This window comes from Cyanistes caeruleus, chromosome 25, assembly GCF_971803275.1.
Source record: "Cyanistes caeruleus chromosome 25, bCyaCae1.hap1.1, whole genome shotgun sequence".
Taxonomy (NCBI): Eukaryota; Metazoa; Chordata; class Aves; order Passeriformes; family Paridae; genus Cyanistes; species Cyanistes caeruleus.
In genome coordinates, this window is record NC_141725.1 from 4,390,769 (window position 1) to 4,402,638 (window position 11,870).

The 11,870-nt window shown below is 55.6% G+C and overlaps 1 protein-coding gene across 3 annotated transcripts; it reads left to right on the plus strand.

Moving 5' to 3' along the window:
- Positions 1 to 600: 600 nt before the first annotated feature.
- Positions 601 to 11,630, plus strand: CCDC124 (coiled-coil domain containing 124). 3 transcript variants are annotated; one of them, XM_086862955.1, is made up of 5 exons: positions 601 to 676; positions 2,624 to 2,794; positions 4,823 to 5,009; positions 5,822 to 5,936; positions 8,933 to 11,630. In XM_086862955.1, the coding sequence occupies exons 2-5, from the start codon at positions 2,636 to 2,638 to the stop codon at positions 9,135 to 9,137; spliced, it is 666 nt and encodes a 221-aa protein (XP_086719081.1). In that variant the 5' UTR covers positions 601 to 676; positions 2,624 to 2,635; the 3' UTR covers positions 9,138 to 11,630. The 3 variants fall into 3 exon arrangements, with proteins under 3 accessions (XP_086719081.1, XP_086719080.1, XP_086719082.1); XM_086862954.1 differs by lacking the exon at positions 601 to 676 and adding an exon at positions 721 to 833; XM_086862956.1 differs by lacking the exon at positions 601 to 676 and adding an exon at positions 851 to 2,120.
- The last annotated feature ends 240 nt before the right edge of the window (positions 11,631 to 11,870 follow it).

Genomic DNA, 11,870 nt, shown 5'->3' on the forward strand with positions numbered 1-11,870 from the left:
GGTGACAATGCTGTCACCCGCAGGTGACAAAGGGCCACGCCCCTTTAAGCCCCACCCACACTGGCTACAAAGGGCTACGCCCCTTTAAGCCCCTCCCCCAGGTGTCAATAATTACTCCTGCAGGTGACAAAGGGCCACGCCCCTCTAAGCCTCGCCCACCCAGATGACAATGCTGACACCCGCAGGTGACAAAGGGCCACGCCCCTTTAAGCCCCGCCCACCCAGGTGACAATAATGACTCCTGCAGGTGACAAAGGGCCACGCCCCTTTAAGCCCCGCCCACCCAGGTGACAATAATGACTCCTGCAGGTGACAAAGGGTCACGCCCCTTTAAGCCCCGCCCACCATCTGACAGCGACCCCGCCCACTCCCCTCAGGGGGCCGCTCAGGGCGCCGCCATCTTTGAACCGGGCAGAGCCGCCGCCGGGCATTGCGCGGGTTCCCGGCGGGTTCCCGGATTTTTTCCACCGCTCCACCCTGAGCGGGAATCCCCGCCCCTCCCGCCGCTCCTTCCTCTCCCTCCTCCGCCGCTCCCGCGAGGAAGAGGCAAAGTTGTACCGGGCCATGCCCTCAACAAAGATGGCGGCGGCGCGCCTTGCCCTTCCCCGCCATTGAGGCGGCGACGGCGCGCGGTGATGACGCGCAAAGGGCGCGACGGGCGGGGCGGCGGGGCCCGGTAGGAGCGGGGCCGGTTCGGGGCCGGGCGGGGCTGAGGGCGCGGGACGGGCCCGGGCCCCGAGTGAGGGCAAAGGGGGCACCGGAGGCGGCGGGGACACCGGGGAAGGCCGGGAGGAACGGGCCAGGCCTGGGGGTCCCTTTTGGACCCCCCTCAGGTGAGGCCCTGCCCGCATCCCGCTCCTTGGGAAGGCTCGGAGGGCAGGAAAAGGGATTTTAGGAAGGGTCAAAGTGCGAGAAAAGGGATTTTAGGAAGGGTCAAAGTGCGGGAAAAGGGATTTTAGGAGTGCTCCGAGGATGTTCCAGACAGGAGGAAGGATTTAATCCATCCCAGGTTGGGAAAACCTCGGGAATGAAGCAGCCCGGCCTTATTTAATTACATTAAAAATTACCTGCCATTAAAATCAAAGATTCAACCCCAAAGCTGCGATTTCTTTTCCCGGTGTTTGGTTGATTTTAAAGCTCCCGTTTTCCTCGGATTTGACTTTTCCCACCCTGGATATCAATCCCAGCCCGTTTTTGGGGCTGTTTATCCAAATTAAAGGCGTTTCTCCCCTCCCTGTGGATCCCCCTGGATCGGGATAGAGGCTCCTCAATCCCGTTTTTTCCTGGATCCGGGTTTTTTTTTGGATTTCCAGGCGCCTTTTCCATGGGGTGGGAGGCTGGAATTTGGCCTGGGAGGGGGTGCAGATTCCTTTGGGATCAGCCAGGATCTGGAAACTGAGGAAATCCAGGAGATTTATCCCGATCTGAGGCTGGGATAAATCAGGTGGGGTGATCCCAGATTTTCCCCTCTGCAGTGCTTGGTTTTGGGGACTTTCACCTCCCCCAGCCCCACCAAATCCCCAAAATCTGGGAAAGGCCTGGAGAATTCCTGAAGGAGCTGGGAAGGGTCGAGAATTCCTGAGAGAGCTGGGAAGGGTCAAGAATTCCTGAGAGAGCTGGGAAGGGGCTGGAGAATTCCTGAAGGAAACTGGGAAGGGTCTGGAGAATTCCTGAAGGAGCTGGGAAGGGTCTGGAGAATTCCTGAAGGAGCTGGGAAGGGTCTGGAGAATTCCTGAGGGATCTAAGGAGAGGCTGGAGAATTCCCAGTAATGGGCTGGAGAATTCCTGAGGGAAACTGAGAAGGTTCTGGAGAATTCCTGAGGGCGCTGGGAAGGGTCTGGAGAATTCCTGGGAAGAGACTGGAGAATTCCTGAGGGTCTGGAGAATTCCTGAGGGTCTGGAGAATTCCTGAGGGAGCTGGGAAGGGGCTGGAGAATTCCTGAGGGAGCTGGGAAGGGGCTCCAGCTTTTCCAGGGATTGGGGCGGGGAGGGGAGGACATTCCCAATCTCCAGAATTCCCTGCCAGGAGGGGCTCCGCTCCCAGGGGACAGCAGGGAGAGGCCTCAGGGTGCTCCGGCAGGAATTTCCTCATGGAAAAGGCCTTGGAATTGCCCAGGGAAGTTCGGAATTGTCATCCCTGGAGGTTTCCAAGGATGCAAACTCCAGGGGGAGGGGCTGGAGAATTCCCAGGAATGGGCTGGAGAATTCCTGAGGGAAACTGGGAAGGGTCTGGAGAATTCCTGAGGGGAACTGGGAAGGGTCTGGAGAATTCCTGAAGGATCTAAGGAGAGGCTGGAGAATTCCTGAGCGAGCTGGGAAGAGACTGGAGAATTCCTAAGGGGCTGGAGAATTCCCTAGGGAGCTGGGAAAGGGCCTCGAGAATTCCTGAGGGAGCTGGGAAAGGGCTGCAGAATTCCCAGGAAGAGGCTGTAAAATTCCCAAGGGAGCAAGGAAGGCAAACCTCGGAATCCCCATCCCCGCGGATTCCCAACGATCCCAGCTCCGAACCGGCCCCAAACCCGGCTCCGTAACAAAACAAACCCCGAACTTTAGGGGGAAAAAAAACCAAAAAAAAAAACATCCCAGAGCAACTTTTTTTTTTTCCCCCATCCCGGTTTTCCAGAGGATTTGAGGGATGCCCAAGAAATTCCAGGGGGAGAACAGCAAGTCGGCGGCGGCGCGCGCCCGCAGGGCCGAGGCCAAGGCGGCGGCGGAGGCGCGGCGGCAGCAGGAGCTGGAGGATGAGCTCTGGAAGGACGAGGACAAACACGTCCTGAGGAAGGAGCAGAGGAAGGTGGGAACTGCCAAAATCCCGGGAAAACGGAGAGGGGAAGGGTTTGGGATGAGAGGGGGAGGAAGGCTGGGAATGAGGGAGAGGAAGGAAAAGCTCTGGGAGTGAGAGGAGGGAGGAAAGCTGGGAGTGAGGGAGAGGAGAGGGAGAAGTCGGAATGAGGAGAGGAAAAAGTCTGGGGATGAGGAGGAAAAGGTTTGGGAAGAGGAGGAGGAAGAACCCTGGGAATGAGGGAAAGAAGGGAAAACTCTGGGAATGAGAGAAGAAAGAATCCTGGGAATGAGGGAGAGGAAGGAAAAGCTCTGGGAATGAGAGGAAGGAGGAAAACTGGGAGTGAGAGAGAGGAGAGGGAGAAGTCTGGGAATGAGAAGAGGAAAAGGTTTGGGAAGGGGAGGAGGAGCAGAGGAAGTTGGGAACTGCCAAAATCCCGGGAAAATGGAGAGGGGAAGGGTTTGGGAAGGGGAAAAAAAAAAAAAAAAGAGGAAAAGGTTTGGGAAGGGGAGGAGGAACGACCCTGGGAATGAGGGAGAGGAGGGAAATCCCTGGGAATGAGAGGAGAAAGAACCTTGGGAATGAAAGGAGGGAAAACTCTGGAAATGAGGGAGAGGAGAGGGAAAAGTCTGGGAAGGAGAAGAGGTACAGCCTTGGGATGAGAGGGGGAGACCCGTGGGGATGAGGGGAAGGACGTCCATGGATCCATCCATCCATCCATGAATCCATCCATGGATCCATGGGTCCATCCCTTCATCCATCCACGAATCCATCCATGGATCCCTCCCTTGCTCCATGGATCCATCCATCCATCCCTCCAAGGATCCATCCATGGATCCATCCATAAATCCATCCACAAATCCCTCCATGAATCCATGAATCCCTCCATGGATCCCTCCAATAATCCCTCCATGAATCCCTCCATGAATCCATCCATGAATCCCTCCATGGATCCATGGATCCATCCATGAAACCATGAATCCCCATCCATGGATCCATCCATGAATCCCTCCATGGATCCCTCCATGAATCCCTCCATGAATCCCCATCCATGGATCCATCCATGAATCCCTCCATGAATCCATCCATGAATCCCTCCATGAATCCATCCATGAATCCCTCCATGAATCCATCCATGAAACCATGAATCCCTCCATGGATCCATCCATGAAACCATGGATCCATCCATGGATCCATCCATGGATCCATCCATGAATCCATCCATGGATCCCTCCATGAATCCATCCATGGATCCCTCCATGAATCCATTAATCCCTCCATGACTCCCTCCATGAATCCCTCCATGAATCCGTGGATCCATCCCTTCATCCATCCATGGATCCCTCCATGAATCCATCCGTGAATCCCTCCATGAATCCATGAATCCCTCCATGGATCCCTCCATGAATCCCTCCATGAATCCATGGATCCCTCCATGAATCCCTCCATGAATCCATGAATCTGTGGATCCATCCATGAATCCCTCCATGAATCCATCCATGGATCCATCCATGAATCCATGAATCATGAATCCATCCATGGATCCATGAATCCATCCCTTCATCCATTCATGAATCCCTCCCTGGATCCCTCCATGGATCCCTCCATGAATCCATCCATGAATCCCTCCATTAATCCATCCATGAATCCATCCATGAATCCATCCATAAATCCATCCATGGATCCATGAATCCCTCCATGGATCCCTTCAGGAATCCATCCATGGATCCGTGAATCCATCCCTTCATCCATCCATGGATCCCTCCATGGATCTCTCCATGGATCCCTCCATGAATCCCTCCATGGATCCATGAATCCATCCCTCCATGAATCCCTCCATGAATCCCTCCATGAATCCCTCCATGAATCCATGAATCTCTGGATCCATCCATGAATCCCTCCATGAACCCATCCATAAATCCCTCCATGAATCCCTCCCTGGATCCCTCCATGGATCCCTCCCTCCCTCCCCGGATCCCCCCACACCCCCCAACCCCCCCGGCTCCGCTCTGACCCCTCCGGATGGGCGGGAATTCCCAGGAGGAGCGGGAGAAGCGGCGGCTGGAGCAGCTGGAGCGCCGCAAGGAGCTGCAGCGCCTGCTGGAGGAGGAGGATTCCAAGCTGAAAGGGAAAACTCCCAAGCAGGGAAATCCCGGGAAAATCACCCGGGCGCAGATCGAGGAGAACGTCCGGAAGGAGCAGCAGCAGAAGGAAAACCCCGACGGAGGTTCGGGAATTCCCTGGGAATTCTGGGATGGGGATGGGGGAGCCGCCGTTTTTCCAGGAGGAAGTTTGGGAATGGCTGAGGGCGGTTTGGGATTCCCATTCCGTGGAATTATCCCCCCCAAAAAAAAATCCCGGATGTGGCGCTCTGGGGTGGGGTTTGATCCCAAAGCTCGTTTCCAACGTTGGAATTCCGTAGAATTCCATGATTTTTCCCGTGTTCGTATTTTTCCCAATCCCAAATTTCCCATTCCCAATCCCACCTTTCCCTTTCCAGAGGAAAAACTTGATTTTTTTTAGAAAAAAATGGAGTTTTCCAGAGGAAAAATGGAAGTTTTTTTTAGAGGAAAAGCGGATTTTTCCAGAGGGAAAAATTCCAGAGGAAAACCAGAGGTTTTTAGAAGAAAAAAAAAAAAAAATTGGAATTTTCCAAAGGGAAAAAAAAAAAAAAATTGGAATTTTCCAGGGTGGAAAAAACCAGAAATTTTTAGAGAGAAAAAAATTTTTTCCAGAGGGAAAACTGAGTTTTCCAAAGGAAAAAAAAAATAGAATTTTCAGAGGGGGGGAAAAAAACCCAGAAATTTTTAGAGGGAAAAACATTTTAAAAATTCCAGAGGAAAAAAATTGGAATTTTTTAGAGGAAAAACCGGAGACTTTTAGAGGGAAAAACTGAGTTTTTTTTCAGAGGGTTAAAAATGGATTTTTCCAGAGGGGAAAAGCGGGTTTTTGGAGATTTCCCAGCGGGATAATCGAGTTTTCCCGAGGGAATTCCCCTCTCCCGGAGGGATCTGCCAGCATTCCCGTTTTTCCCGGCAGTGGAGAAGGAGAAATCCCACCTGGAATTGCCTCTGGAGGAGAACCTGAACCGGCGGCTGCCCGAGGAGGGCGCGGTGGAGGCGCGGAGCATCGAGGACGCCATCGCCGCCCTCAGGTATGGAATTCCCAGGGAATTTATGGAATTCCCCATGGAATTTATGGGATTGGCCATGGAATTTATGGAATTCCCAGGGAATTTATGGAATTCCTCATGGAATTTATGGGATTGGCCATGGAATTCCCCATGGAATTTATGGAATTGGCCATGGAATTCCCATGGAATTTATGGAATTCCCATGGAATTGCCCATGGAATTCCTCATGGAATTCCCTATGGAATTTATGGAATTCCCCATGGAATTTATGGAATTCCCATGGAATTGGCCATGGAATTTATGGCATTCCCATGGAATTCCCATGGAATTTATGGAATTGGCCATGGAATTCCCCATGGAATTTATGGAATTCCCATGGAATTCCCCATGGAATTTATGGAATTCCCATGGAATTTATGGAATTCCCCATGGAATTCCCATGGAATTTATGGAATTCCCCATGGAATTTATGGAATTCCCATGGAATTTATGGAATTGCCCATGGAATTCCCATGGAATTTATGGAATTCCCATAGAATTCCCCATGGAATTCCCTGTGGATCATCCCTGAGACCTCTGGCCTTTGGATGCCGGTGGGAAATCCCGGGATTTGGGGAGGAAGGGGTGGCGTGTCCCGGAATTCCCGGGGGGATTGCTGTGGGATTGGGGCGGCCAGGAAATCCCTGGGGCCGTTCCCGTCGGGATTGGGGCCGTTCCCATCGGGATTGGGGCCGTTCCCGTTGGGATTGGAGCCGTTCCCTTTGGGATTGGGCCGTTCCCGTTGGGATTGGGGCCGTTCTCGTCGGGATTGGAGCCGTTCCCGTCGGGATTGGAGCCGTTCCCGTTGGGATTGGGCCGTTCCCGTTGGGATTGGGGCCGTTTCCTTTGGGATTGGGGCCGTTCCTGTCGGGATTGGGGCCCTTCCCTTTGGGATTGGGGCCGTTCCCGTCGGGATTGGGGCCGTTCCCGTCGGGATTGGGGCCGTTCCCGTCGGGATTGGGGCCGTTCCCATTGGGATTGGGGCCGTTCCCGTCGGGATTGGGGCCGTTCCCGTCGGGATTGGGGCCGTTCCCGTCGGGATTGGGGCCGTTCCCATTGGGATTGGGGCCGTTCCCGTCGGGATTGGGGCCGTTCCCATTGGGATTGGGGCCGTTCCCGTCGGGATTGGGGCCATTTCCTTTGCCACTGTGTCCCCATCCCTGTCCCCCTGTCCCCATGTCCCTGTGTCCCTGTCCCCGTGTCCATTCCTGTCCCCATGTCCATGTCCCCATGCCCGTGTCCCTGGCAGCGTCTCCCCATGTCCATCCCATGTCTCCATGTCCCCGCAGCGTGTCCCCATGTCCATCCCATGTCTCTACAATGTGTCGCTGTGTCCCCACAACGTGTCCCCATGTCCCCACAGCGTGTCCCCATGTCCCCACAGTACGTCCCTATGTCCCCACAGCATGTCCCCATGTCCCCATGTCCATCCCATGTCACTACAGCGTGTCCCTGTGTCCCCACAGTATGTCCCCATGTCCCCGCAGCGTGTCCCCATGTCCATCCCATGTTCCTACAATGTGTCGCTGTGTCCCCACAGCGTGTCCCCATGTCCCCACAGTGTGTCCCCATGTCTCCATGTCCATCCCATGTCCCCACAACGTGTCCCCATGTCCCCACAGCGTGTCCCAGCCCCAGGAGCGCCACCCCGAGCGCCGGCTCCGCACCCACCTGTGTCCCCATGTCCCCACAGCGTGTCCCCATGTCCATCCCATGTCCCTACAACGTGTCCCCGTGTCCATCCTGTGTCCCCACAAGGTGTCCCCGTGTCCCCACAGCGTGTCCCAGCCCCAGGAGCGCCACCCCGAGCGCCAGCTCTGCTCCCATCCATGTCCTCATGTCCATCCCATGTCCCTACAATGTGTCCCTGTGTCCCCACAACGTGTCCCCATGTCCCCACAGTGTGTCCCCATGTCCCCATGTCCATCCCATGTCCCCACAACGTGTCCCCATGTCCCCACAGTGTGTCCCCATGTCTCCATGTCCATCCCATGTCCCTACAACGTGTCCCTGTGTCCCCACAACGTGTCCCCATGTCCATCCTGTGTCCCCACAGCGTGTCCCAGCCCCAGGAGCGTCACCCCGAGTGCCGGCTCTGCTCCCATCCATGTCCCCACAGCGTGTCCCCATGTCCATCCCATGTCCCTACAATGTGACTCTGTGTCCCCACAGCGTGTCCCCATGTCCCCACAGTGTGTCCCCATGTCTCCATGTCCATCCCATGTCCCCACAACGTGTCCCTGTGTCCCCACAGCGTGTCCCAGCCCCAGGAGCGTCACCCCGAGCGCTGGCTCCGCGCCCACCTGTGTCCCTGTGTCCCCACAACGTGTCCCCATGTCCATCCCATGTCCCTACAACGTGTCCCCGTGTCCCCACAGCGTGTCCCAGCCCCAGGAGCGTCACCCCGAGCGCTGGCTCCGTGCCCACCTGTGTCCCTGTGTCCCCACAACGTGTCCCCATGTCCATCCTGTGTCCCCACAAGGTGTCCCCGTGTCCCCACAGCGTGTCCCAGCCCCAGGAGCGCCACCCCGAGCGCCAGCTCTGCTCCCATCCATGTCCTCATGTCCATCCCATGTCCCTACAATGTGTCCCTGTGTCCCCACAACGTGTCCCCATGTCCCCACAGTGTGTCCCCATGTCCCCATGTCCATCCCATGTCCCCACAACGTGTCCCCATGTCCCCACAGTGTGTCCCCATGTCTCCATGTCCATCCCATGTCCCTACAACGTGTCCCTGTGTCCCCACAACGTGTCCCCATGTCCATCCTGTGTCCCCACAGCGTGTCCCAGCCCCAGGAGCGTCACCCCGAGTGCCGGCTCTGCTCCCATCCATGTCCCCACAGCGTGTCCCCATGTCCATCCCATGTCCCTACAATGTGACTCTGTGTCCCCACAGCATGTCCCCATGTCCCCACAGTGTGTCCCCATGTCTCCATGTCCATCCCATGTCCCCACAACGTGTCCCTGTGTCCCCACAGCGTGTCCCAGCCCCAGGAGCGCCACCCCGAGCGCCGGCTCCGCGCCGCCTTCGCCGCCTTCGAGGAGCTGCAGCTGCCGCGCCTCAAACGGGACAATCCCAACATGCGGCTGAGCCAGCTGCGGCAGCTGCTGAAGAAAGAGTGGATGAAATCCCCGGAAAACCCCATGAACCAGCGGCACAAGGCCTACAACAGCCACAAATAGGACTGCAGCATTCCCGGACTGGGATTCTCCCGGGAAAATCCTCCCTGGGAAAATTCTCCCCGCGGGATTCGCTCCTTTCTCCTCCCCCTCTCTCTCTCTCTCTCTCTCCCTCTCTCTTTCTCTCTCTCCGTGGATTTCTCGAGGTCGGACTGATGGCGCCTTCTCCTTCCCCAGATTCCCTGGAAAAAGCAGCTCCCAGCAGCTCCTTGGTGTTCCCTCCGTGGAATTCTGGAGCCGCCGCGTGGGAAACGCTCCCGGGGCGTGATCCCGAAGCGATTCCAGAGCGGGATCTCCCTCGGGCATCCCTGCTGCCGTTTCCTTTGGGGTTGGGGTATCCCTGGAATCCCTTGGGATATCCCTGAAATCCCTTGGGATATCCCTGGAATCCCTTGGGATAGCCCTGGAATCCCTTGGGATATCCCTGGAATCCCTTGGGATATCCCTGAAATCCCTTGGGGTTGGGGTATCCCTGGAATCCCTTGGGATTGGGATATCCCTGGAATCCCTTGGGATATCCCTGGAATCCCTTGGGATAGCCCTGGAATCCCTTGGGGTATCCCTGGAATCCCTTGGGATATCCCTGGAATCCCTTGGGATCTCCCTGAAATCCCTTGGGATATCCCTGGAATCCCTTGGGATTGGGGTATCCCTGAAATCCTTTGGGATCTCCCTGGAATCCCTTGGAATATCCCTGAAATCCTTCGGGATTGGGGTATCCCTGGTCCCATTTTCTTTGGGATTGGGGTATCCCTGAAATCCCTTGGGGTTGGGATATCCCTGGAATCCCTTGGGGTTGGGATCTCCCTGATGCCATTTCCTTTGGGATTGAGACCATTTCCTTTGGGATTGGGATATCCCTGAAAACCTTTGGGATATCCCTGGAATCCCTTGGGATTGGGGTATCCCTGAAATCCTTTGGGATCTCCCTGGAATCCCTTGGAATATCCCTGAAATCCTTTGGGATTGGGGTATCCCTGATGCCATTTCCTTTGGGATTGGGATCTCCCTGAAATCCCTTGGGATTGGGCTATCCCTGAAATCCCTGCTCTCATTTCTTTTGGGATTGGGATCTCCCTGAAATCCCGTGGGTTTGGGATCTCCCTGGTGCCATTCTCTTTGGGATTGGGATATCCCTGAAATCCCTGCTCCTGTTTCCTTTGGGATTGGTCCCATTTCCTTCGGGATTGGGGTATCTTTGGAAATCCCTGCTCCTGTTTTTCTTGGGATTGGGATATCCCTGCTCCCGTTTCCTTTGGGATTGGGAAATCCCTGAAATCCTGCTCTCATTTCTTTTGGGATTGGGATATCCCTGAAATCCCTTGGGATTGGGATCTCCCTGCTCCCATTTCCTTTGGGATTGGGATATCCCTGCTCCCGTTTCCTTTGGGATTGGGAAATCCCTGAAATCCTGCTCTCATTTCTTTTGGGATTGGGATATCCCTGAAATCCCTTGGGATTGGGATCTCCCTGCTCCCATTTCCTTTGGGATTGGGATCTCCCTGCTCACGTTTCCTTTGGGATTGAGATATCCCTGCTCCCATTTCTTTTAGGATTGGGATCTCCCTGAAATCCCTTGGGATTGGGATATCCCTGGTGCCATTTCCTTTGGGATTGGGATATCCCTGGAAATCCCTGCTCCTGTTTTTTTTGGGATTGGGATATCCCTGCTCCCGTTCCCTTTGGGATTGGGGCTATCCTTGTCCCTTTGGGATTGGGAAGAGGGAAAAATCCTCTCCGGGAGGAGCAGGAAAAGCCTCTCCAGGGGCCGGGGGAGAGGGGACAGCAGTGCCAGGCGGCTCCAGGTGACATTCCCTGGAAAAAGCCAGGCTGTCCCTGTCACCCCCTCCTTGGAATTCCGCAGCCACCGCATGGAAAACGCTCCCAGGGCGTCACCAGAAGATTCCAGAGCGGGGTCGCCGCTCCAGCCTCGGGATTTTGGGAGCAGCTGGGTCGGGAAGAGGGAAAATCCCTCAGGAAGGAAGGGGGGGAGCCGCTCCCCAGCCCCATTCCCGCTTTTCCCGGGGGGGACCGGTGACATTCCCGGTGTCCCCAGGGATGCCGGAGCCCCAGATCCACCCGGAGAAGGGAAATCCCTGCTTTTCCCATCCCTTTTTCTTCTTTGATCCCGGGCTCAGGAGCCTTGGGGAGGGGGAGTGACATTCCCTGTGGGAATGCTGAGCTCCCTTGGGAATGCTGGAATCCTTGGGAACGCCAATCCCGGGTTTTCCCCCCTTCCTTTGGGAATTAAATCCCCAGGAATCAGCCTGGAGGTGCCACCGGGCTCCCCAAAAATCCCATGGGATTCATCCAGGCTCATCATTTTCCCTCTTTTTTTTGGGGGGGGCTGCTCCTCCCCCTGGGCTGGTCCCTGTTCCCGAATCCCAGAATTCCCAAATCCAGCCAGGGAGGAGTGACCCCCCCCTCCCCCCCCCCCAGCCCTTTCTGTGAGTTTGGTGTGTTTGAATCCAATTAAAAATTAAAAAACAAAATCCCAAATCCCATGAAATTGGGGGAGGGATCATTCGGGAAGGGTTTGTGGGGATTCTTTCCCTTTTTTTTGCTGAGTTTTATCCCTGAAAACGTGGAAGATCCCGCTGGAATTGGGGGTGGGATTCCTGCTTGGATTGGGAGGGGTTTCCCGAGGAATGAGGAACCCACGGGAATCCCCATCCCGGGAATTCCCCATCCCCAATTCCTGGGGTGTTTCCCCCCCATCCCCATCCCGGGAATTCC

Bases quoted from the DNA above. Each gene is read 5' to 3' on its own strand.
- CCDC124 (XM_086862955.1), top strand. From the start codon at position 2,636: ATGCCCAAGAAATTCCAGGGGGAGAACAGCAAGTCGGCGGCGGCGCGC. The intron at 2,795-4,822 runs GTGGGAACTGCC...GGGAATTCCCAG, and splicing joins TGAGGAAGGAGCAGAGGAAG to GAGGAGCGGGAGAAGCGGCG. The intron at 5,010-5,821 runs GTTCGGGAATTC...TTTTCCCGGCAG, and splicing joins GAAGGAAAACCCCGACGGAG to TGGAGAAGGAGAAATCCCAC.